Source organism: Rhinolophus hipposideros (genome assembly GCF_964194185.1).
Source record: "Rhinolophus hipposideros genome assembly, chromosome: X".
NCBI lineage: Eukaryota > Metazoa > Chordata > Mammalia > Chiroptera > Rhinolophidae > Rhinolophus > Rhinolophus hipposideros.
In genome coordinates, this window is record NC_138046.1 from 65,866,462 (window position 1) to 65,893,158 (window position 26,697).

Sequence of the window (26,697 nt, forward strand, 5' to 3'; positions counted from 1 at the left end):
GGACCTAATGACATCTCTCCATAATCCAAAAGGGTCTTTAAGTCTTCATAGGTCACCAACGGTAGGGCTGTAGTGTTGTACCTTTTCTCATAATTGAGTTATTTTAGAAATTGGCAATACATTGATGACATATGTAGTCATTTACTGTAATTGTGGGATTTTGGTTGTTGTTGTTTTATGTTTCTCCCCACATGGTATCAATCAGTATATTGAAATCGAGCCTTCTTTTCCCCTTCATTCATTCTCACTGTTAACATTTTAAGCTTGACAGAAATATTTTAAGAAAAATGTCAAACACTAAAAATGGTAGTTCAGATAAAATTTGTACCCCTGAAAAGACCCAGAGGAAGTGTGACTTATATGGTATTGAATATATATAAAACTCACCTTGAAATACCTGCATTAAAACCCACTTTGGCACAGTCCTCATAGTGCTCTGCAATCAGCTGTGGGGTGGAGGATGAAAAGAGGGAAAGGAAGAAAAAGATCTTTGCCTCCAATACAATGTAATCACTTGCAACTTAAGTAAAATAGATGCACTAAAAAGATAGGGCTTCAATAACCCAATACTATGCTAGGTGGGAGTTTCCACTGCAGGACGTCCAATGTCCCTTTAATTTTAGGGACAGAATGATTTCGTATTCCCTGATGGATAAAGGACTGTTAACAGCAAACCATTAATGACTCTGAAATGTAGTCACAAATATTCTAAACATTTAAAATGGGGCAGTCTCTGCTACCCTTATTTGTCTGCTAGGGGAAAGTTAAATAAAAATATCATATCCACTAATTGGACTTTCTCCCTTGGACTGTTACTACAGTTCAATAAACGTAACACATAGAATTGGGAATCTGCAGTAGATTTATGAAACAGTAGAATATGCATAGATTCAAGGCACTCCATATGGGGTAGGTGTGAGCCTGGCCCCATTGCCTAGTAGTATTTATTTTCTGAAGCTGAGAAAAGTGGTCGTACCTTGAATGTTAATCACATATTATGTCACTAAGAATTCATAATTAACTACATATTAATTTCAATTTTTTTCAGTTGTGAAACTGATCTTAACTATAATGCCTCCGATATCAATTTATACTATCTTAGACAGGAATTTCTAATTCTGGACAAGGAGGATAGCAAAACATTGTCTCACCCAAGCTTGTCAGCTTCTTCACAAGACTACAAAGTTGAGAGCAGTTGAGGCAAGACCTCTCTGGTATGTGATCTGTGGAATCCTTCTTACTCACAAAGGGTTTTCCTGTGGTAGGTCAAACACTTTGAGTTGGATTTCAAGAAACCACAAATCTAAATTCAACAAGTAGATAACATATGACAGAGGTTCATCATTATATGGCAGAGTCCTCCAATTTGCTGTAATGGCTACAAATCAAGCAACGGTTAATGTTTTTTTTAGTACAATTTTAGAGTTGGGAAAAGGGAAAGTAAGGCATAAAAGTGTGCTTTCAATATGCTATCATGGATCTCTCTTGGATTAAAAAACAAAAAGTTCACACATGTTTGGAGGAAGGGTATGCTGGAAAAGTATTTCAAGGCTTTGAATAAAACAAGCTTTAAAATTTTTGAAAAGCCAGCTTACACTGTTGCATTCTTAGTTCTAATTAAGTCAGATCTGTTAAAGCATTTAATGCATATTTATATAGAAATTTTGGTAACTTGCTAACTATTTATATTGCATATTGAGATTTATATTGGTGTTGATAAAAATAGAATTTAAATGAAAATATAATTAGAATGATACTGATATAAATGTTCCTCTTTAGGGGATAAAATTTCTTACATTGTAAATGACTGCAAGTTATACTTTTTGACATGGAAAATGGAAATACTGTTCCTTATTACTCCATGATTATGACCTTCCTAAAATTCCAGAGACATGCGTTTTTCACATCCATTTCTTTCTAGAGCAATGCTGTCCAATAGAATTTTCTGTGATGATAGAAATATTCTATATCTTCATGGTCCAATATGGTAGAGACATGTGACTATTAACCACTTTAAATGTGGCTAGTGCAACTGAGAAAACAAATTACTAATTTTATTTAATTTTAAATGAAACACCCACATGTAGCTAGTAAATCCATATTGGCCAGCACAGTTCAGAGGCATCTTATAGTCTGTATTTAAGGTATGCATGCATTTACTTAAGGAAAATGTGCTTTGTTAGGATATTTCATCCTGTTCCATGCATCCGTCCATCTATTCATCAATCCACCCAGTTGATTAATTTTAAGCAACCTTAGTGTGTAAAGCACTACGTTAAGTTTATATAACAGAGGAGCTTTACACTATGTTAACTGTGTGTAGTGGGAGAGACAAGACAAGACTTGTACAAGATGAACAATACATTGAATAGGCTAACTGACAGAAAAAAAAAAAAGCAAAGTGCTCTGGGAATATCAAAGAATAAAAACACTCTCGGATAATGAAATTAGGAAGGGGCTCATGGAGATGTAGTTATTTCAATGTTTTTGTTAAGTGGTAGAAGATATCGGAAAGATTGTAAGGGAAAGAGATCTCAAGACAGAAAAGTCGGGACTTTTGTCTGGAAAGTGGGGATAAAGAAGACGGAATACTCCAAGGTGTTTTAAATCTGAGTGACTGAAAAGGTTAGTACCAAGAACCGATAAGGTAAAATCAAGAGGATGAGCATGTTTTGCAAGAAAATATTGAGGCCGAATAAGAGAACATATTTTAATCTGAGATCTTTATAAACGTTATTTGATTATTAAAAGTTACTTGTTATAAAAGTGATTAAAAATGAGTTAAAGTGTTAGCCATCAAATTAAATTTATATGTTAACTGTAATTGTGTCAATGATAAATAAGATCAAGGTGGAGGTCAGAGATGCTTAAAGAGAACTCTAGTAAAGTGTGATCATCAATCGTCTATCTAAACTTCTGTCTTGGCTTCTATATTTAAAGACCAAAGGTTAGGACAGCTACAGTAAGGGGAGCCAAATGCACACATATGTGAATTTTCCCTTAATCCCTGTATAGAATTCTTCTTGAGCAGAGTCAGATAACTTAAGATGTATCAAAATAATTTCGTCATACACACACACACACAAAATGAGATGGTAGAAAATAAGTCCAAATAAATCAATAATCACAATAAATGTAAATGGATTAAACTTATCTATTTAAGACAGAGACTATCAGATGAGATCTTTTTAAAATCAAAATCCAGCTATAGCTGTGTATAAGCAATATACCTAAGACAATGACCCAGAAATGTTGTAGACAGTAAAACATATCCCAGCTGAACACTAACCAGAGGAAATTGGTCTAACAATGTTAATATCAAGTAAAACAGAATATCATGCAAAAAGTCTTGCTAGGGATAAAGTCAATATATTTCATTATGATAAAACCAAGAATCCTACCAAGGAGGTGAAAAATCAAAAAATAAATAAATAAAATAAAATAAAAATAATTTCATGCCCGAAGTGAGTGCCTTAAATTCCTCAAATAGTATTGTATTCTGTGTTCATCTAAAAGCAAAGATCAAACTTTGGGGAAGTAGACATCCTTACCATGTGATGTATGTAGCTAATCAAATGCCATAATATAGAATCTTAGTGATGGGTTAACTGATGCTCAGACCTACCATGTTTCTTTTGAATATAAATTTATTAACATGTATTAAATTTGAATAAAAGTTAGCATTGAATTAGAGAGATCATTGTTATTCCTGTTTTGCCTCTCTGAATTAATGTTTGCTGTTTTGACAAGAAAATAATTTTCATTTTTTTTTGCAAATAAAGAAATTTGTATTTTTATAGTCTGAATAAATATTATTTTAAATAATCAGGTATTTAATATAAGTATGTAACTAGTTTGAATGTCCATTGATTTATGGGAGATAGGGTTGATCTCTGAATTCAATACAGAGCAGGCCTGTAACAGGCTAAAGTTATTTTTATACCTGAATTTTCATCTCTGGATTCATAAATTGAACAGATACGGGTGTTATTTCTTTTGAAGCAATTAAGATTTCCAATAATTAGGTTAAGATGAGTGCTCATTTTTTCCATTAATAAGAAATTTGAAAGTTGAGAAATTGTGCCTCTTTACATTTAGTATTTCGTAAACTAGTCAGGTGTAGTTTACGACTTAGGGGCTATGTCTATGTAGGTAATTTTCTTCCTCTAGAAGGATATATGAGGATCAAGAGGTTGTGAATATACAGTTTGCTGACATGTGGATTCTTAACTCCTTAAATTTCTACCCCCTAATCAAAAATATCTCTATTAGCTCGTCCACTAAAATGTTATTTTGGTAAGTGAATTAAAATACTATTCTGATCTCTCTCTCTCTCTCTCTCTCTCTCTCTCTCTCTCTCTCTCTCTCTCTCTCTCTCTCTCTCATACACACACACACAAACACACACACACACACTTTTTATTACTAATTAACAGCATACATGGCAAATGTCTGAGAACTATCATATTTAGCTCCTCAAATTACTTTTGGTTCTCAATAATGCAGCATGTTGATGTGCCTAATTCATTCCAAACAAAACACTGAAGATATAATTGTCTATGAGAAAAATTCTAATTAGTAATTGACTCATCACATTTAGGATATGTGTGTTTTAAAGGTAGTTGCTTTGAAATTCAAGATGAAGTTGCTCTACACTATGGAAGCCAAAATATAGTTTATTGTAGAGAATAGCTTCCTCTTTGATAAATTCTGTTACAATAAAGCTGGGATGTCCAATATTTAATGCTTCGAATACTTCTATTTTCATCCTGCTAGCTTGATGACTTACTAGTAAATTTGTATAGTTGCAAAGTGAAGCAAAATTACTTTAAAATCTAAGCACATCTATTGTAGGAAAATTGGATATTGAGTGAAATACCATATTTCAGGTACAGCATTACTACAATGAGCTACCTGCTAAGTGTTGAGTCTAGTACTACTAACCATAGTGTGTGTTGTACAGAATAGCAAAAGGTTGTGCAAATTTTCAGGTGTAGGAAAAAATAGACAGCACAGTAATATACGATGTTTGAGAGGTTAATAGAAAGCAATATGCCACTTTCATAAGTTACTTTCTTTTGGTTGGCCAAACTCATTTTCCTCAATTCACATAATGAAATTCCATGATTTTTTCTACGGGATTCCAAGAATTTACTAAAGAATATTTGGGATAAAACAAGTGACAAAACTTAAAAGAACTGTCATTCATAAGTATTTCTAGGTGTAAGAAAAAGTTATTCTAATGGATTTAAGGTTAAGAGAAAGTCAAGCAAACAACCACATGGCTAAAAGAGGATGAAAGGCCTGACCTAAGATTTTGCTAATATAGGAGAACATCAGACAAAGATGACTGGGAAAAGAGGAAACCAACATATCAGCTAAAGGAAACACACTGTGCTCACTCCTTCAACAGTCTCCAGTAGACAACCAGCTTCATTGGTTGATTCAAGCTTATGAAGTAATTTATCAAGTCCAGTTAATTTCTGCCTTAGGTATTGATTCTTCCTGTTCACCTTTATATCAATAAGGGTTACAGAAAAGTTTCTGTTAAACTATTTACGACTATGAACTTGGTTGAATTAGGAGTATTTATTTCATTGCCTCTTCCTTATCTTTCAATGCACAGGTCTATAAGACCACATCCTTGATGTTTTTAATGGTAGAAAATCTCTGTTTACTTAGATTTCACAGAAGCCATGAGTAAAATGTTTACTCCCTGCTCTTCTGTACATATTCAGATGTGATTGCATGGATACAGTCGGTAAGGAAAAACAATAAGAAATATAGATACTAGTCCCTGTCAATATCGAGAAAGTTTCTGAATTGTTTGTAGTATTTTTCCTGCACTCAGTAACTGTGGTTAACTACCAAATTCCACATTGCCTATTATCCTTCCACTAGTTTAAACCTAAACTTAAACTCAAATTTTAACTTGTTTATGCAAATTAATTTGCATAGAGAAATTTGGTTCATCAGTGAGATCAAAATTCTCTTTACCTAGGTGCCTTATTAGATGAAAAGTAATAGCAGAAAAGAAATTCCTACAGGTTAGGTAACTGAAATTTACACTCCTTTGTACTTACCATCTTGAGAAAAGTTTATTTTGTAGTTTCAGATTTCCGTGGGCTACAGTTTTTTAAACAGGTGTACTGTGCAGATTATGACAAATCTCTACTTAGAGAATTTAAGATATCTAAGAGAACTGTCATAACCATGAAAGGTGAGAAACATTAAATGCCCATTCTCTTCTTTTAAAACAAAGCAACTTTTTCTAGTGGAAATCAAACCCTTTAAGTGGCTGTGCTTTAGCAAACACAAGACACCAAGACATTCCTTCTCTTTCATACTCTTTATTCTTCTATCAAGCTTTATTTTTAGGCTACCTCAGGACAAGGGGAAAAACATAAAATTTCTTCCCAATTTTCAAATATTAATAAGTCTTTAGAATGTTCATTATAAGTAGAAAAAACATTCAACTGCATGCTATTACAAAGACAGTTCACTGAAATCAAGTTTGAATAGCACCCTTACTTTTCTCCCCTCACTTATACTATACTGCTGATCTCCCCACTTTATAGTCCTTTAAATTTTTTCACATAAAATATACTAAATTTTTCAAGAAAACAGTCCTCGATATTTCACTTATCCAATGTCACGTTCTTATTACCAAACATTGTTTTCCTTTTATTTTAGGGTAAATAATCTTTTCATTTCAGTCTGTATCTATTAATCCTGATCACTTATTTTAGTGTGAAACTCTTCTAAACATAATACATGTAACCAATGAACATTACTGTGAATACAATGTTTCTGTCCTAATAGTAGAGCCTTATAATATTTGAAATTTCTTTGAGATAAGTTACTACAAATGCTGGTTAAATACACACACACACACACACACACACTTATGTATGTATGTATGTATGTATGTATGTATGTATATGTATATGTGAAATATACAATATCTAGATCAAAACGGGCAAGTGTCTAGTCTAAAGAATGCCCAAAGATTGTGTTATAAAACTACATTTTGGAGAAAAACAGAGTTTGGGGCCTCAAAAATTCTTCTTCTATGTGTTATTTCTTGATTTGTGGAGAAAGGGTGACTAAAATTCTGCAAAATAACTACATTTAAGTCTATTTTTTAAAAAATAGATCGAGTAAGAAAAAATTGGTAGAGAAATAAACTTAAATCTGATTATTTTATATTCACAAAATAATCTTCCTTAAAATAAAACTTTGTGTATTCATCATTTTTAATATATCACAAAAGGAAACTGCAATTTCTAGGAGTAATGGCAGCTAAGTGATTATTATTAGTATTTTTCTCACTTCAGTTTTCATAAGTGGAAATTGCGTATTTTTCTTAGCCATTTTTCTGTTGGTTATATCTACTAATTTTCAAAACTCTTTTGACTTTATCATGTTAAAAAATAAAAGAAAAATATTATTCTTGGATCCATCTCTAAGACCGAGTAAAGTTCCTCAGCAAAATCAGTCTTTCTAAATTGGATCAAGTAATATGTCTTTAAACAAACGTCTTATATCATGTCATTTTATACTATTCCTATTATTACCATATTATGTGAATCTTTTAAAAACTTGCATACTTAGCTAGGTTATTTCCATACCTGGTGACTCAAAACTAAAATATTTGAAAATATTTCATTTATAATAATTACACTTTAAACTAATACTCTTTGACCAAAGTGACCAGTTTGGAAATAAAAAAGCATAAAAACCACAACTACATATATGTTGATTGAGTAGTCATTTGAGAATGAAGTAACATATTTATTTTAAAACAGATTTTTTTCAGATAAATCAATAAATACATTACTAAAGACTTATAAACAATTAAAATAAATTAAAAATTTAACCTAGTAAAATAATATTTTAAACAGTCTTTAATTTTTTTTCCTTACTTCCTCACTGGTTAATGAGCAGAACCACTTTAAATATAAAACTGCTATTTGATATTTTGTGGCATTCTTGTTGATAAACAATATTCTGAATCATCATAAAAATCCAAATTAAAAATGGCAACTTTAATGATATAATATCCTTTAAAACAATTTTAATAATTTTTTTAAAGAAATGGTGATTGATTTTACTAAGGGTCTGAAAAGACTTGCATTTGGTAAAAGGGAGGTCTTATCACATTAACACTGCATAAGCTGTCAAGAAAGAATATTCTTTATTTCTACTTACTATTGTTGCCAGCACTACCACAGATTCAAAAGTGTAAAATTTCCACTATTTAGCTAACAGTAGGCTTTAATCACATTATCTATATGTGATTGAAAAAAAATCAAGGATATTTGATAGTTCTCCACTCAGGCTATTTAAAATCCTGCTTCTAACATTAGGTACAAACGGGGAACTTCCTGCAAGTCATGATCCTATTAAAATAAAATTTAAAGGACATAAAATCCATGTTTCTGCAAATTATTATAGTGACAGATATCTTGATACATTCAGCTGTTAGATTCATCTTAATACTACTTCTAATGTACATAATCAGTTATTAAATAGTAGTTACCATTTTATTGATTTCTTATTGAATGCCAAGCACTATGTTCAGTACATTTAATACAACTATTGTATGCTGTATGTATTGTTACTGTTACTTCCATTTACATATGAGGACATGAGGTTCTAAGAGTTTCAGTAACTTGCCCAAGGTATCAGAGCTATTAAGGTAAGCAACTAGAATTTGAAGGAAGATTTATCGGACTCCAAAGCTTAAGCTGTTAACTACTACACAGACTTTATATAAGACAAAATATGTTTGTGTTCACTTACATTAAAACAAACAAAGAAAACCTAGCAATGTCTTGGAATTAGAATCTGGATCGAGATTATCATGAGGATCACTCAGTCAAGAGTTGATATGTATGAAAACGTAACTAGGAAAAATTGGAAAAGTACTTGCTGGCAAAAGATTTTGTTATTTAATTTTTTCTTAGGAATAAAATTTTCTTAATTTTCTGATAATGGGTAAATGATTATATGGAGATCTCATAACATGTGTTTCTATAATCCATATTCAAGTACAAACACTATAAATCTTCTGTAGAAATAGTATCTTTTGATCCAAATGCCTATCTTCTTATTAGAAAAAATGTCTACTCATTCAATAAGTAATTGAATTGAAAAATAGATTTACTTGATGCTACATCTCATTGAAATTGAAATTGCATAATTGGGTAATTTGTACTAAGGACATTTAATGGAACTGGGTTTCATTTTCGGGAACTCATGTGAAAATTAGGTCAGAAGTCCCAACTTTACAAATCTCACTTTCTCGAGAAAAATGCATTATTCATAAAGATTTCTCCAACACTAATTTTTACTTAAGCCTTATGTAATGATCTTGACAAATCTGCATATGTTAGGAGTATATTCAGGAAATATCTCCAATGATAACATTATAATTTCGGAGTTATTAACAGTAAAGCTATGATTTCTGCCTTTTAGTAAATCTCCTGCACTGTGGCCTTTGCCTATTAGGTTGAACTATATGAAATTACTGATATGCAACCAATTTTGACTTGAAAAATAAAATTTCGCATGTTCCTACTTTATTCTGTGTAGATATTTTAGTCAGGCTTTCCCCTAATATTCAATTCTCCATATAAATTACTATGAGGGAATATTAATTCCAAATATCTGAGGAATATGCAAACTAGGTGTGCAGAGAAACTTATTTAGAAACTTATCAAAATAGTTGGGCCTCTTAATAATGTAACTTTGATGTGGAGTGAGAAGCAGGTTGCTTAACTAAGTAAAGATAAATTACTTATTTGTGATAAAGGCATGACAGACAATATAAAAGGTGTGCTGGTGAGAAGCAGGAAATAATAGGGATAAAAAAATGAGTTTTGGTCAATAGAATTAATTGAATCTAAATCAACATAGTCAACTGTAAAGAAAAGACAACAAAAGTAATTCAAAGATAAGCTGGAAGAAAATAAAGAAAATTGCCTGTATTTAATTTGTGGATTTCCTCTGTGGTGGAACAGACTGTCAATAACAACTTGGAAAGACAGGTTATTCCATCTCTTCTATTGTATGTATGCAGGGATAATATTTGCATGTGAATGACTGTTCTTTAAAACAAAGCTAATAGGGACTGGAAGAGTATCTGCCCCACTTATAGGAAGACCAGTTTTCTGAATTCCCTCAGATAAGTATCTTCTCTAGTAACCACTTCTTCAAGAAAGCACATTGGTAATGTATGTGTGTTTTTAAATCAGTCAGGGTTTTATTATTTCATTTATATAAATGTTTTACATATTTTGGCCTCTGATTCTTGCATCTACTAAGTTTCTTTCACTTATATTGCCCATTAAGTGTGACTGTTATGTATTTAACACCTGGAGGACTGATAACAAATGTCATTTTTAATACAGTCTGGGAGCCGAATATTTAAAGAGACTATGATGAATCTATTTACACAGTGCAAATCTCTTTGCAAAACAATTGATATTTAATGTGTGGACATAAAATGGGCCACGTGTTAAACCTGATAAGCTCAGGAGACTGAAAGTAACCAGTAGGATGGTGTGAACATTAAAATTCCTAACTAAGGTGGGCCAGGGCAGGAAGTCACATCTTTAGCCTGAAGCTTCCTTGACAAAGGTCAGTCTTCACCTTAAATGAGCCTATTTTCTTTTTGTGTCTAAGACAACCTGCCCTTGGAATGTCAGAGTAATCCCTTTTTCCAGATCAGAGCAGGAAACTATAGAATCCCTCATTATTATTCTTGTCCCCTGATTACCATCTCTATGTACTGTAAAAAGTGAACTATTAACTATTCTGTACCTACCTAAATAGAAGTACCAGTCTCTCCAATTTACTTTTTCCCAATCCCAGAGATTCCTCCCCCGCCCTGATTTCTCCCACCCCCTTAATCTACCACCAGTGGATTTCACATAACCCTCCTCTGATTCTTCCTATAAAATAAGATGCAAACTGCCGTTTTGCAGAACATTTTCTCAATCTGTTGAAATTTTGCTTCCCGGCAATTGTCGTCAGTTTGGCTCAAATAAACTCTTATAAGCTTTCTCTTAGGCTGGATGGTTTTTCTTCAACAAATGTTACATTATGTTAGTATCACATGATTTTAGCTCTATTCATCTAGTTTTAAAATATGTCGTTTTATGTGAATTTACTTTTTAGATTAAGTTTTAGAGTATGTATATCACTTCAAATGAAATTAAAATATGACTTTCACTAATGAAAATAAACTTTATTTCATTCTGGAAAATTATGCTTGGCTATTTCTTTTCTTTTAAAAATAATCAAGTGTAAATCTACCATTTTTATGCAAATGTTTTTCAGTTTATGTTGAAGAAATTTCTATTATTCAGGTACAATATGCTGCCCATCTTACTTTTATTACGAACTTAAAAATGAAAATACCCTCATTGCAACTCCAGAGCCTCTCTCATATTGACTAACACAGGTATAAAATAAGTGTTTCACTTTAAAACTCTTTTAAGTTTTGTTTTAAATTCTTCTGAGCTAAATAAGTAACCGCCCTACTTATTAAAATCACTTTATTTGAAGCCCAGATGGGATAATAAACTTTTTTAACGCAGCATTTCTATGTGTTTTAAAGAATAACTTTTTAAATTTAAACTAAATATTCCTAAAAGTTAAATATAAGCTATCATATGCCTTAAACTGAATGACCAACTGAATATATTTATGATAGCATCAGTTTTAGTTTCGCCTTTTTTGAAGTCGGTGATAACAGCAGAAGGGGTCTTACTTTTCAAAAGAAACCTGTTGCTGACTCAAATGCTAGATGAAACAAATGGATACATAAACATAACGTTACGCATAAAGAATTATCTATCTTGGATCACCTTTTTTCAAAATGGTAGGAAAAATAAGTATATGTTTATATGTTCGTTTTATTTATAAGGCAACATTTAGATATAGAAATCAAAGCTTTATTCTCCTGGGCATGTACTCTTTTAATGTGCATCTCCCAGACAACTGAGAGCAAGCAAGGGGCCAAAAATCACAGTATGGGACAAATATTTCCTTAAAGAGCCCAGGAACATAGACCTAATTGTAAATTTTTTTTACTTTTATTTTTTTTACTTTAAAAAAAAAAAATTGAAAAGCAATATAATAATAGGGGTTTTCAACCATGGTTTTTGGCATAGATGCACATGTGTAGATGAACAGAAATAGAAAACAGAGTGATTTGTAGTAAAATATTTAATCTTTCAACAACTCACTTTATGAAGAAAGATGGATGAAGGTTCAGTGAAAGAAAGAAAAAACGTAGGAGGAGGAAAGGATAAGGGGATGGAAAGTTGAAGATTATGAAAAGTGCTGGGCAAAAACCCTAATGAAATCAGGTCAATTTCTGAACTGTGTGGAGTGGACAGCTTTCTCTGACCTGGGAGGCCGTGATGCCTGTTACTAACGGGTCAACGCGCTGCCAGTGTGGAGACAATAAAAATTATTTGGAATTGGTTATGTAGACGGAAACTTAAATTACTAGTTTGTTTTTCCATGATTAGTATATATGATAATTTCACAATTTTATTTAAGAATAAGTGTCTTATCATTATGTTATCATTTGTCTAAGCAAGAATATATGGGCATATGTATCCACATATGCCTCTGCATAAATCCTAAATTCTAATATATAAATATATGCATATATCATAATTCGACAAATGAACTTATAATAATATTTACAAAAATATACAACTTAGTTATGTACCAACATATCTGGTTTTATAACATTATGTATAATACTTAATTTTAAAAACTTATTTACGAACATGTCAGTGTTCAGTGTTTGCGATCATTTATAAATATAAATATATAGCATTTAAAATATTTAAAGCCTCATCTTTCGGTTCTATTGTTCTGAGTATTACAATAAATTAGCGTCTTATGACTTACTTTCACAGACTGTCAGAAAAATTGTTCAATGGCCATTACTTTTATTTCACAACCAGGAAACTGTGTGGGTAGTTACTCAGAAATTCATACTAGTAAATAAAGTGAATGGTCCGAAATACCTTCTCTTGGGAATCTTTAAACAGCTTTATTAGGTCCATTTCCATCATTTACCACACTGTATCAGAAAAAAATTAAGTTTGACTCCTCATCAGTCTCTTTGTGAATATTTCACATTCACCCTTGTGAGATGAGCACAATGCCCCAATAGAAATGGAGTCACTTACTCAACAGAACTACGTTATGTTTATAATTTATTATTTAACCGAAGGATAATAGAAATTTTAGTTGCAGATATATCTTTTTAAAATTAGTCATAAAATATAATAATTTGTGTCTTGAAGGTTATGGATTTAGTTCACATCTCTATTCAACTCTGTGGAATATTCTTCTAAAATTTCTGTTTTAAATTCCCATGGTTGCAAGATTTTTTTCAAAAAACAGGGTTCAGGAAAATATTACAAAATATGGAATTAAGTCATAAATAAGCTAATTAAAGTCTCTGCAGAGGGGTAGGGATTGACTAAGTATTAATTGGTAATATATGAGAAGGAAAATATAATAATCTGGGCCTAAATATTTATTTTTAAAAATATGTTTTGAGTATATATGTAAGTATGATTTCTTATACAATTTCAGATATTAAATACATTAAATATATCAAAGAAGAAATAATCCATGTCTGAGTAAAACACATACCGATAAAAACTGAATTCTTACAGCACCACTGCTATCTGGTGGTAATATACCCGAATATCAGGAAGACAGCCTAAGTTCTACAAAATAAGGTCTTTTTTGTGAACACTAGAATTCTCAAGTAACAAAGTAGCATTGAATATTAGTAAGAGAACTTTTAGGTATCATTAAAAATAAATTTATATTTGTCTATATCTAAGTTGAAGGCGGTTATGTATCATACATTTTAAAAGATGTGTGTGTGTACTTATATTTTTAAAAAGTGGTTCCATTTCTTAAGATTTAAAAAGTTACTGTAATAAAAAATGCATAATGTTTGTCTACTAGAATGAGTCTATTCAGGCAAAATTCCACCATACTAAACTTCCCTGTTCATCAAGCAGAGGCATCCGTGTTCATCTATGTTTTATTTTTGCACTGAATTTTTATCATTATTGCATTATAATAATGTGAATTATTAAACAATAAATCCAGAATGTATTTTAACTTTTGACTAATCTTTGATCAATATTCTTGACTCACAGTTTTCCATCCTGGCTGATAAGCCCTAAAGATATGATTAAGAATAAGGAATTGGTGTACTTTATTTGTCTGAAGTAGAAATACAGATTGAATTATCTGGACAATAAGACTAATGTCCACATAAAAATAAAACTAGCAGTTAGTTTGGGGAAAAAGTCAGTTAAAACGATTGATTCAACGAGGTGTGATAGTACACAGATGGGGATTGCAAGTAAATTCAATTCTCCTTTTGTGGTTCAAGAGAACGTTAGTGATTTAGTTGTTTAATGCTGTGAGACATTTTATCCTTTTAGTATTTTCCCCAGCATTACGTATCAGGATTCTGAACAGAGACTAGAACTGAAAGCTATTATTTTAACTTGGGATTATCCAAAAAATATCTTAAAAATAAAAAAAAATCAAAATTGCTACATGCCTCTAGATCAAACCTGTCAAATTTCTATACAAATGGAATAAAGATGCAACTATCTTTGATGAGAAAGATTATAAACCACGTATAATTTCAATTTGTTTACACTGATTATATAATCTATAACAAAAATGGAATTATCAAAGGAGAAAGCCTAGGTTTTAAATTAGACCAGTAAAGTATATGTGTCCACATTTTCCAGGGTATAACTGAATTGATAATGACTGATGATTTTATAGATTGAATATTTCACCTACCATTAAGATATCCAGAAAGAAAAAAAATACCTTAATATTTAGATAATATTAAAAATCTTAATATTAAATAATGTAGATTTTTGTTTCCTCAAGGCATGGTGTTCGACAGCTCTAATACAGTTAACTAAGCTGAGAAATAACATTTTTTAAAGATAAATAAAAAGTAAAATATCCCTGTACATAGTCATTATTAATATAGTGGAATGATATTTCAAAAACAGACAAAAATAAACTTTTAATTATCACTGTGGCTAAAATTCTGGTCAGTGAAGTAAAAAAAATATATATATATATATACATATAGAAATAAATATATATTATATATATAATAATAAATATATACATTACATATGTGTGTGTGTGTATATATATATATATACACACACACACATATATACATATATATGTATGAATTTGATACCTGACATAGCTATTTGGTATCGGCATAAGTTTGGTCAAGTTTCAATTTCCATATTTATGACATGGATATAATTAGAATACCTTCTACCTGACAGCGGTATAGATGTAGATGTCTAAGATAAAGATAACTAAAGAATAAAGGAGGCTTTTAATTAATTTGTACCAACTAAAAGTATATACAAAGTGATTATCAAGTGTGCAAAAAGTAATTGTTGTGAATAAATGTGTCTTTATATTTTAACCATAACCTCAGTTAAATAATAGATTATGGATTTTTTCAGCTGTTGTGAACATGTTAAGTTTTGAGAATCAGCTTATCAAGTAGGCCTTTTCTAGAAGAGCTAAGAAAATATTAGTAATGATTTTTGTCTTTTTTTAGTATTTTAACAGTTTGGAACTCAATCTGTGTGTCTTCAGTAGCTTCTGAAAGAAGATTCTTCTATGTTTACTTTTTTCACATAGCTAACATTTTGAAATTTATCTGTACAATAGATTCAAAACAGTCATGCTATTCAATGGAAGCAAGAATGTATGATGGGGTAAAGACAGTCTGTTCAATAAATGGTGCTGAGAAACCTGGACAGACATATGCAAGAAAATGAAGCTGGAACACCACCTTACACCATATACAAAAATAAATTCAAAATGGCTTACAGACTTAAATGTAAGATCTGAAACCATAAAATATCTAGAAGAAAATATAGGAAGAAACTTCACAGACATTACCCGGAGTAAGATTTCTACTGATATATCCCCTCGCGCGAGGGAAGTAAGAGAAAAAATAAACACGTGGGATTACATCAAAAAAAAAGTTTTTTCACAGCAAAGGAAACCATCAATAAAACAAAAAGGGATCCTACTGAATGGGAAAAGATATTTGCCAATGATATATCTGGTAAGGGGTTAATATCACAAATCTATAAACAAACTCATTCAACTCAACTCCAAAAAAACAAATAACCCAATTAAAAAATGGGCAGAGGACATGAAGAGACATTTTTCTAAAAAGGACATACAGATGGCAAACAGACATATTAAGAAATGCTCAACCTCACTAATAATCAGAGAAATGCAAATAAAAACCACAATGAGATACCACCTCACCACAGTCAAAATGGCTATCATCAATAAATCAACAAACAACAAGTGCTGCCGCGGATGTGGAGAAAAGGGAACGCTTGTGCACTTTTGGTGGGATTGCAGATTGGTGCAGCTTCTATGGAAAACAGTATGGAGGTATCTCAGAAATCTGAAAATGGAACTACCCTATGATCCAGTAATTCCATTCCTAGGCATCTACCCGGAGAAATGCAAAACTCCAATTCAAAAATCTGTATGCACTCCTATGTTTATTGCAGCACTTTACACAATAGCCAAGACATGAAAACAACCGAAATGCCCATCGGTGGATGACTGGATTAAGAAACTGTGGTACATTTATACAATGGAGTATTACGCAGCCATAAAGAAGAAAGAAATCTTACCATTTGCAACAACATGGATGGATCTATAGAACATTATGTTAAGCGAAATAAGTCAGAAAGAGAAAGACAAGTACCATATGATCTCACTTATATGAGGAATCTAAAGAAAAGAATAAGTGAATGAACTAATCAGAAACAGTTCTGGGGACAAAGAGGAAAAACTGAGGGTTGTTAGATGGGCGGAGGGGTGGGGATAAGGAGGAAGGTGAGGGGATTAGAAAACGGTTGGTAACCACAAAATGGCCTCAGGGTTTTTGAAAAATAATTTCGGGAACGTAATCAATAATGTTGTAAAGATTTTGTAGGGTATCTGATGGACACAGGTTCCATGTGGGAGACCACCTCAGGGAAGATGTAGATGCTTGATCAATGTACTGTACACCTGAAGCTGAACGATAATGAATGCCAACTATAATTTTATATATATAATGTGATGGCTCGGTGCGATGTCGGAGGGATAGTGGGAGGATGGGGGAGGGGAGGTTCACAGTGTGAGGGATATAAATGATGAACGTCTAAGTATTACCTTGTCTTGTGCACCTGAAACTAATAATAATAATAAATAAATAAATAAATAAATAAATAAATAAATAAAATTACTTTTATAAAATATAATTTTATTTTTGAAAATAATTTTAAAATATTTCTCTTTATAATAAAACTGATTAATAAATATGGCAAAATTGTATAATTTTTAAAAGTAGACTTCGTGTTTTAGAGCAGTTTTAAGTTCAAAGCAAAATTGATCAGAAAGTATGTGGAGTTGCTATATATCTCCCTCCACTAATATCTCCCACCATTATGGTACATTGTGAAAACTGATGAATCTACATTGAGACATTATTATCACCTGAAGTCCACAGTCTGCAAGAATGCAGAGGGTGTGTGTGTGTGTTGTACATTTGGATGTATGCATTTTGATAAATGTATAATGACATGTATCTACCATTATTGTATTACACAAAATATTTTCGCTGCCCGTCTTCTACTTATTCATCCTTCCCTCCCTCCTTACTCCTGGCAACCACTGATTTTTTTTTTTTTTTTACTGTTTGTATAGTTTTGCCTTTTCCAGAATGTCATATAATTAGAATCATACAGTATGTAAGCTTTTCATACTGGCTTATTTCACTTAGTAATATGCATTTAAGGTTCCTCCATGGCTTTTCGCGGCTTGCTAGTTCATTTCTTTCTAGCGTTAAATAATATTTCTTTGTCTGGATGCACCACAGTTTGTTTCTCTGTTCACCTACTGAAGGACATCTAGGTTGCTTCCAAGGTTTGGCAATTATGAATAAAGCTGCTATAAAGATCAAAAAAAAAAAAAACAGTCATGCTATTAAAAAGAATCTATACCTAGAAAGTTTCTCTGTAAATCAAATTAAGTGAAAAACATTCAAATTATTTCTTGAGTGAGTTTAAGAATTTGAACTATGCAGAAGGAATATACGGCTCTGGTAAAGAAGAAAAGAAAATATAGATCAGTAGCTATGAAAGATAAAATATTATCTTCATAATGAAATCTCTTTATGTTTTTGGGGAAAAGATATAATCTTATTTATGTAAAATAAATTTTCATTCAAATTACAACTAGAGCAAAATACAACTGAGGTTGCTGACTTTCAGATTGTTTCCTTACATTTAAGCAAAGTTGTTAATTTATATTTTGAAAAACAGCATGACCTTTGAAGATGTATTTGCTAAGCAAAAGTTTGCAACTCCATTCCATTAATCTATTAAAAGCCTGATGTGTTAGACATTTTTAGCAGGAGAGAAAACACCTTTAAAATGAACAGGAAAAATAATTAATGTTCTGTAAATAAGCAAACGTGTTTCATAAATTGGATACTTCATAGTGTTTATGGAACATCAAAACTTTACATTAATGTATGTTGGGGTGGGGTCCTAAGTAACAGAGACATGCTATTAAAGTGGAGATGACTATAAAACTGTTCTTATAGTATTTCTTCAAATCAAAATTCTTGGATTTAAGACAGATCAATATTGCAATACAACATTATAGTGAAATGTCAGTAAAGTTTAAATTGCAGCAAGCAAACATCATGTAGAAGATGAGTCTCACATTCAAGATGATAAATTATTTAAAATAAGTAATTGTCTTATAAAATTTAGGTTTTATTCAGAAAAAAATTGTCAATGAGTTAGTCTTTAATTTATTCAAAAGGAGTCACCATTTTTGCTACTTAATGCACTTTTGTTTGGTATTTACTCTCCAAATCTATAACCCAAATTAGTTGTAGCACTTTGGGACATTTCAGGCTCTATGCCCATTACACATCTAATTTTCTATTATTTATGTAAGCTCTTTTACTATGGTAAGAGATGTGACAGCATGATATAGTGAAAAGCACACTGGCCAGGGAGACCTAAATTCTATTTCAGACTGTCACTAAATAGCTTTCGTGACCTTGGGTAAGTCATTTCAAAAGGAATGGAACCTTCTAGAAAACAACAAATATCACCTACTTGTAGATTGCAACCGTTGTCAGGACTTATATTGTGATATAACTGATCACAATTCACTTAAACAATATTCCTGTTTTTATTAAGTTGCTTCAGAAAAAGGTGCAAGTTATACACAAAGACAAAATTTCCCAAATTATGAAAGGAAAAAAAACTGAGTAAATTAGACATCCAAGGGTATTCCATAAGATCTACGAACATATATTTCACTGAAATATCTCTACTCTATCTGGAGATAATAATAATGAGAACAAAAGGAAACTACTAAGAGCATAAAAAATAAGTGTATTTTTATCAAAATAGAGCTAGTTATGAGTTACCTTAGCATAGTGCTAGTTCCATCAAGCCTGAAGATCTCATCACAATTTGCATTTTTTTTCTGCAGAGAAATGGGGACAAAAATATCTGCCCCACCTAACTCACAAGGTTTTTGAAGTGTTAGATGATTGTAGATTAAGTCTTTTGTCAAACAAAAGTTTACAAATATCAATTTTAAGTAGAAGAACTGCAATTTTAAGGAAACATTACAATAAGGATAGTGTTTACCTTTTATATTCAGTAGCACTTTGGCAGAATATGTGTCACCGTTTATATTTTTAAGTCTACTAATTTTCTCATGAGATTCATTAAAGAAACTAAACAGGGCTTGCTTCTCTGACAACAAAAGATATTTTTATAATGCCTTCTAATAATCTAGTTCTTCCAAGGGAAAACAAAGAGTGATCTCCCAGTGGGTAAAACTACTCAGCCCAAATAGTTAACTGCTATTACAAAAATCTGTCTTACAGAAATGCTTGAATACAATGTAAAGAAAATGCTAAACCTGAAACCTCCCAAAGTTCTAGATTGCAACCGTTGCCAGGACTTCAAGCAATACCCCTTAGTTTATTAGTTAACATTCTATTTCTAAGCCAAACCATAGCAATGATAGATTTTCCTTTTTTCTCCCAAATATTGTCCCTCCAGACTTATCCTCTCAAATATTTTCTATCTTTACAGAGAAAGAAAACTCTTAGGAACTTGGATCTAGTTTCTGAACCTATTTTAAATGAGAATGAAATCCTCATTTCTCCCCCATCCCCCAAAAAAGGCTTAGCGATTTACCATTTGAGTATTCCTCTCCTGTTCAATTTGATTACATCCTTATTGTTTAATCCACTATGACTATTGTATCATTGTATATGTATGTTATCATGTGTTTTAAATTACTAAGGCCAGGGATATTATCTGGATTGTGCATAATAAGATTCAATGAGTGATCACCAAAACTTACTATTACAAATTCAAAACTCTTAAAAGATTAAATGTAATAAATACATTATTAAACTTTTCCTTAATAGTATTTGGACCTAAAATTTTAGTATACACCTTGGCTGATGGAATGAATATTGTTGGGGGATCATAAGGACAAGGATCTAGTGCTTTCTCTGACATTTAGTAGGCATGTGACCTTAAGAAGAAAAAAAAAACTTGTTTGTATCCCTTTCCTCATGTCAAAAAGGTATAGTACCTGTTTCACCACATTGTTGTGAGACTCAGATGAGATAAAAATCTATAATACTTAAAATGCAATGAAAACAACTTGAAAATTACAATGTAATCACCCACACAGTTAAAATCTGGTAGAGTGCATTTCATAGTTACTGAAAAGTACTATTTGAGATAATTTATTTAGATTTAATGCAGACTCATGATAAATTTTGTTTTCTAAAATTAATTGTTTTTGTTTTCAAGAACTCAGTAGTTTCATTTACCAGGAAAGCATGTTCTTGGGTGATTTAGTTGCTATCATTAGTGTATGGTATAAGAAAGACAAAGTATAATAACATTTTCAAAGGAAATATTAAACATTATGTTCTCAGAGTGTCTTCCATTTCTTTGAATGATGATGCTTGCTTGAGTTGTCAATCTTCATCCTAGAACCTAATTTTAGCTTGGAATTCTAACATTTTTCTGTTGAATATAATCTACCCAGTTCCTTAGTAATGCTGTTACTAATTTTTGTCATCCTGTCATATTATTAGCAATTATAAGTACTTCAAAATTTAATGTACATTATGTGGAATTTTCTACTGGCTAATTGTGCTCAACCTTCACTGCCATCTCTTTAAAATCTCCAAGAAAATTCTATGACTTACGATTAACATTTTGTTGAGATAAACAATATTTTCCTCTACTTTGTTGAGATAAACAATATTTTCCTCTATTTTGTATTTCCAATATTTAAAATCTCATTAAGATGTATTCATAGTTAGTCTAAAACAGGAAAAAGAAGAACTGTCAAAGTTACGTAGCTGGATTTGATTACTCTAATTGACAGTTTGTTTAATATTTTTAGCATTTCTAATATTTGTTAGATGAGCCCAAGAAATTATCTCATATTTTTCTTCCAGTTGTTATGACCCTGAAATAGTCCGATGTTTCACATTGTGTTTAAGTTTATATAATTTTTGAGTTCTAATGCTATTTGTCATTAATTCAATTTTTTCTCCTTCTGTCTTAAGGCATGAACAACATTTTTTAGACAAGCGCTATTTTACTTTCTATAGAGTGACTTTCCATCCTTAGTGTTTGAAAATAGAATTTGAAGAGGCCTGTTACTTTTCCTGTTTTTTGTTTTCTTTTGTTTTTTGTATTTCTCTTTTTTTTTTTTTTTGTATACTTTGGAATTCCCCACCCCACCAAAAAAAAAAAAAAAAAGAACAACGAAAAAAAAACACTGGCTGCCATACATGCCTCCTCAGGCACATGGAAAGAGTCTATGCTTAACATTATTAAATAATGTTAAGAGTAATGAAATCCAAGGCAATTTTGGCAGACACCCAAGTTCATCTAGCACTTACAAAAAAACATTTTAATCCAATTGGCCCTTTTGTTCACTGGGATCCTCAAGTTGCCACCAAACAAGCTCTGCTGTTGCTACTAAAGTATCAGAGCTTAGAAAAGACAAATACAGTTTCAACTGGGAAGGTGGTGGCTTCTGAATCCCAATGCCACAATTAAGACATGAATGCCAGCTTTGAAGTGACAGCTTTTCAATTGTTTCCCTAACCCACCAGAACTGGATTGTGCCTCCTGACAAACTTATTTTAAACTTGACTTTTTCAATAGTTGATTTCAACGCTGTTTGTTTTAATTTGATGCTGTTTCGATACCAAGATGAATTGCACATAAAGAAATGGAACTATGAAGATTTCAGAGATTGATTACGAATGAAAAGTTCACTTGGATTAAATAGCTATTCTGCTGTAGTCTACAAGTCTAGGTGTGATGAAAGTAGTTAGGCAGTGTGATGTCTAATTTACCATTTGTTGCTGCTTTGAGGGGAGTTTGGGGGGATAATAAATTAACTCTACCAAGTCTCTTCTGTCAGTGTTGGTGTTGTTGCCCTGAAAAAATGTCAGATACTAAAAAAGAAAAATGTCTTCAAATTAGGTAAATAAAAATTTAATTGGTATTTTATTCTGATATCTGAATGATTAACTGGTATGTTCATGTTCGGTATTTCACAAACTAATATCTTCAAGAATCTGTACTGTATTAAACTGCTCGGAATTTTGGGATGTATTTGGAAAATATTTTAAAGCTATTGGTAAGCTATTGACACTGTGTGGCCAATAGTTTTCTTTTTTGAAGTGGTAGAAATATATGTATATAGTGCTTAAAAAACAGATTTGACTGTAAAATGAGCGAGCACCTGTTTTGTATTCTGCACTACAATTTCAACTGATATAGTTACACCAAAGGTTAAAATCAATTTTAATATCCAAATGCAATAATTGTATATCATTTTAATTTTTTAAAATCTCATCCTTTGCAAAATAGCTACATGGAATCCTTTTTATGTCCAACCTGTCACATTTGGCTTGCTCCAGCTTTTTCATACTTGTTACTAGATGAGGAATTAGCCCCTTGTTCCTAGGTGTGGTTTGAGGAGCAGTAGCATCCATAAGCCCCCCTCCCCCAGAACTTGTCAGAAATGTTGAATTTCAGGCCCCACCTAGAATCTTCTGAATTAGAATCTTCATTTTAACAAGATGCCCAGATGACTGGCATGCACATTAAAGTTTGAGAACCACAGGAATAGAATATAACTTCCTAGAACTGAAGTTTAAAATAACAAGTCATTAAAAGTTATAGTGATTGATTAGAAATTGTGTATTGACTCTTTTCAAAATGCTTTGATTCTGTTGGCCTTATAGTCCCATATTTGTTTACTCTTGTATGCAATTCTAAGGCATTCGGAATCCATTTAATGGATTCAAAGTCCCTCCTTCAAATAATCCTGCACTGCGTTCATCGCATTATATACATAATCATCATATGTTGTAACTGCTTTATCTCCTGAGTATTAAAATGGTTCATGGGCTAAGAAAAGTTGCAAGACAAGCGATGCTATAAGAACTGGAGAGCCTGACTTAAGGCTAAAATATCAATGTTAAACTGAGCAAATTTTTTCGTGGTGTAGAGTTAAGACAATGAAAATCCTGCTAAAGACCATAGACCAAACTCTGAGGTAAAAGTTTTCTCTTGTTAGCCTGTGTGTGTTTATTACCTATTTTTAAACCTCTATTTTGAAAATGTAATGCATTTACAAGTTTTTGAAATGTTTTGATCATAGTAAAACTAGCAAACACCTATCAAATAACAGTTAAAGTATTGCAAATATACAGTATTAGAAATGATAGAGAGAAACCAGCCTAAGCAGTTTCAAACACTTGCATATTTCACACTGAACTGAAAACCCAGCCTCATCACCTAACACTCTTCTTCACTTGATTTCGCCCTTTTCTCCTTTCCTTCACCTTTGCCACAAAGTAAAATAAATCAGTCTAAGGTTATTCAGGAAAGAAAGGAAAGCTTTGTTTTGGCATATTTTGTCTGCTTACCTTTGCCTGACCTGTACTCCCTAAACACATACACACAAATAAACCTCGACACAGGCAATAACATCATGCAGCAAACAGACCAAAGTTCAGAAAATTCATTTAAAATCTGTCCCAAATTATATTAAACCTCAGGGAAATGTAAATTTAAGGTTTTAGTTAAATGTGCATTTATAAAATAAAACCATCCTTTGAGGAATGTATACTTCTTGCCATGTTAACTAAATGAGTTTTTGAAGTTATTTTTAAAGTGTTAAAATATTTATAAAATTTAATGCATTGATACTTTGGTTCATTCTCCTGGCCTTCATGTCAAGACTGCATTTTGCATGTTTTATAACATAATATGCACAACACAGGTGGTTTTAATAATCTAAATTCAAAACAAAGTGTGGAAAACAATGTTTTTTTTTTACATCTGAGTCAGATTGGGAAATTGTCCAGCTTAATAAAGCCAAAGAAATAAACAAGTCTTGGTTATATCTAATGTTCTGATAAGGTACAAAACTGTTATTGTATTTGAGCAAAGTAGGGAACAAGTAAGGTTGTAGAGTAAATTGAGTAATGCTATTACCTAATAACGTAGGTGAGCTCCTGTAGCACTCATTTCATATCTCTGAGTCTTATTTATTTTTTATTTTATTTATTTATTTGTATTGGGGAATATTGAGGAACAGTGTGTTTTTCCAGGACCCATTAGCTCCAAATCAAGTAGTTTTCAATCTAGTTTTGGAGGGCCCAGCTCACTGGCCCATGTGGGAATCGAACCGGCGACATTGGTGTTATGAGCACTGGGCTCTAACCAACTGAGCCACCTGGCCACCCTGAGTCTTACTTTTCTTATTTATAAAATGAAGGGGTTGGACTAGATCTTTCTGGTCCCTTCCATTTCCAGAGTTTATGAAACCTGGACCATACTTAGTGTACTGTAATGTACCACCTGACAGTATTTGTTGAAATTAATTTAATGTGACTATATATTACTTTGTTGATGTTGTTGCTCATTGTTTTTTGCCCAATCAGAATGTAAGCTTCTCACAGTAGGTATTTCATTAATGGCTACCCTTCACAACCCAGTCCAACCTCCACGGCTAAAGTATTGCAAGTATTCTAGACAAGCATTAGGTTTTAGTTATCGACAGTTGATGGATCAATGCAGTGAAATTGGTAATACTTGCAGAGCCAAGGGAAAAGGAAAAATTGCTTTATGTGTACTGCTTTTTGTAAAATATCACTTTTTTTTTTTTTTCATTTGAAAGCGCCTTGAAATAATTTACAATTTCCTCATTTTACTTTTGGGAAAACAGTACTCCAGGGAGATGAAACTATTTGTCACAGATCACTCTCTAGATACGAATAAAATATAAATGATAAAATACCTTGTGTTCACACAATGTAAATAATCCTTCTGGTCTCATTTCTAGTACCAAAACCACCAGATAAAGGAGTTTATAATCCTTATGACAATAAACAATGATTTGCATATTGAGAGTTTAACATCCTTTTGGTTGGTATGACACAAACCTACATGCAATGGATTCCCAACGACAAGTTGCTTCAAAGATGGCATGTCAGAAGTAAAGCGCTATTCGAAAATCATTGGCAAATATTCCTTAAAATAAATTATATGTAAACACATAGATATGCTAAAAGAAAAATGAATTAGGCTATAACACTAAATATTTGCCACATTAGGTAAACTAAAACTTTATGGAGTGTCATCATGATGGGTCATAATTTGAACTATTCCTATGAATAAAACAGAGGAAGTGTATGAGCATCGATGATCATGTACTATTAAATTTCTATACTCCTGCTATTTTATCGTGTAATTTTTATAGTGTTAGTAAAAAAAAAAACTAAATAGGAGGAGAATATGATACAAGTAGCCAGGTCATTGATAAACTTATTTAAATATACTTATTTTGAGATTTTTACTTTTTAATCCAAGAAGTTTTTTTTGTTTGTTTTGTTTGTTTGTTTGTTTGTTTGTTTGTTTTTTTGCTTTTTACATGCAGAACTTTGAGAAAATATACTCAAGGAAATGAGAGGTGAGGCAGTGTTGGGAAAAGCCCTAGTGTGGAGACTGAAAACCAACAATCCTTTATATGCTTCCCCTCTTACTAATTGAAATGCCTTACAGATTTAATTTTACTTGTCTGACCTTCAGTTTTCCTATGAAAAAGTAGATATAACCATGCCTTCCTTTTCAACTAAAAGTTTTTATGAGACTGAAATAGTACATTTATTTTTAAAATTATATAAGATATAGGATACTGTACGAATTAAAAGTATTAAAGTAAGAGAATGAATTAAAACAAAAGTGTGGCAGAAAACTTGTTTTTTGTTTTCATTTTATATGATAACAGTAAATTAATTGTAAAATCAGGACAAATCTCGATTTGCATTCTAATTACTTAAAGACTTAAAAAAGAAATGAATTTCCATTTAATTAAATCCATTAAATAAGTTTAATTATTGTCATGCTAAAATATATCTGACAGTAATAAAATAGTTTGTATTGAAGAAAGAAAAATCCTTTCCCA

The 26,697-nt window shown here is 31.6% G+C and overlaps 1 protein-coding gene across 7 annotated transcripts in view; it reads right to left on the reverse strand.

Moving 5' to 3' along the window:
- Positions 1 to 26,697, reverse strand: part of PCDH11X (protocadherin 11 X-linked) — an 824,011-nt gene that overhangs the window by 790,297 nt on the left and 7,017 nt on the right. For 5 of the 7 annotated variants that reach the window (XM_081043928.1, XM_081043927.1, XM_081043926.1 and 2 more), the window contains exons 2-3: positions 1,152 to 1,256; positions 388 to 446 (exon numbers count right to left, since the gene is read on the reverse strand). The exons of the other annotated variants lie outside the window; for them this stretch is intronic. In XM_081043928.1, the coding sequence (XP_080900054.1) occupies positions 388 to 430 (43 nt within the window). In that variant the 5' untranslated portion in view covers positions 431 to 446; positions 1,152 to 1,256. The remainder of the gene's footprint in view (positions 1 to 387; positions 447 to 1,151; positions 1,257 to 26,697) is intronic. 7 annotated transcript variants of the gene reach the window in all.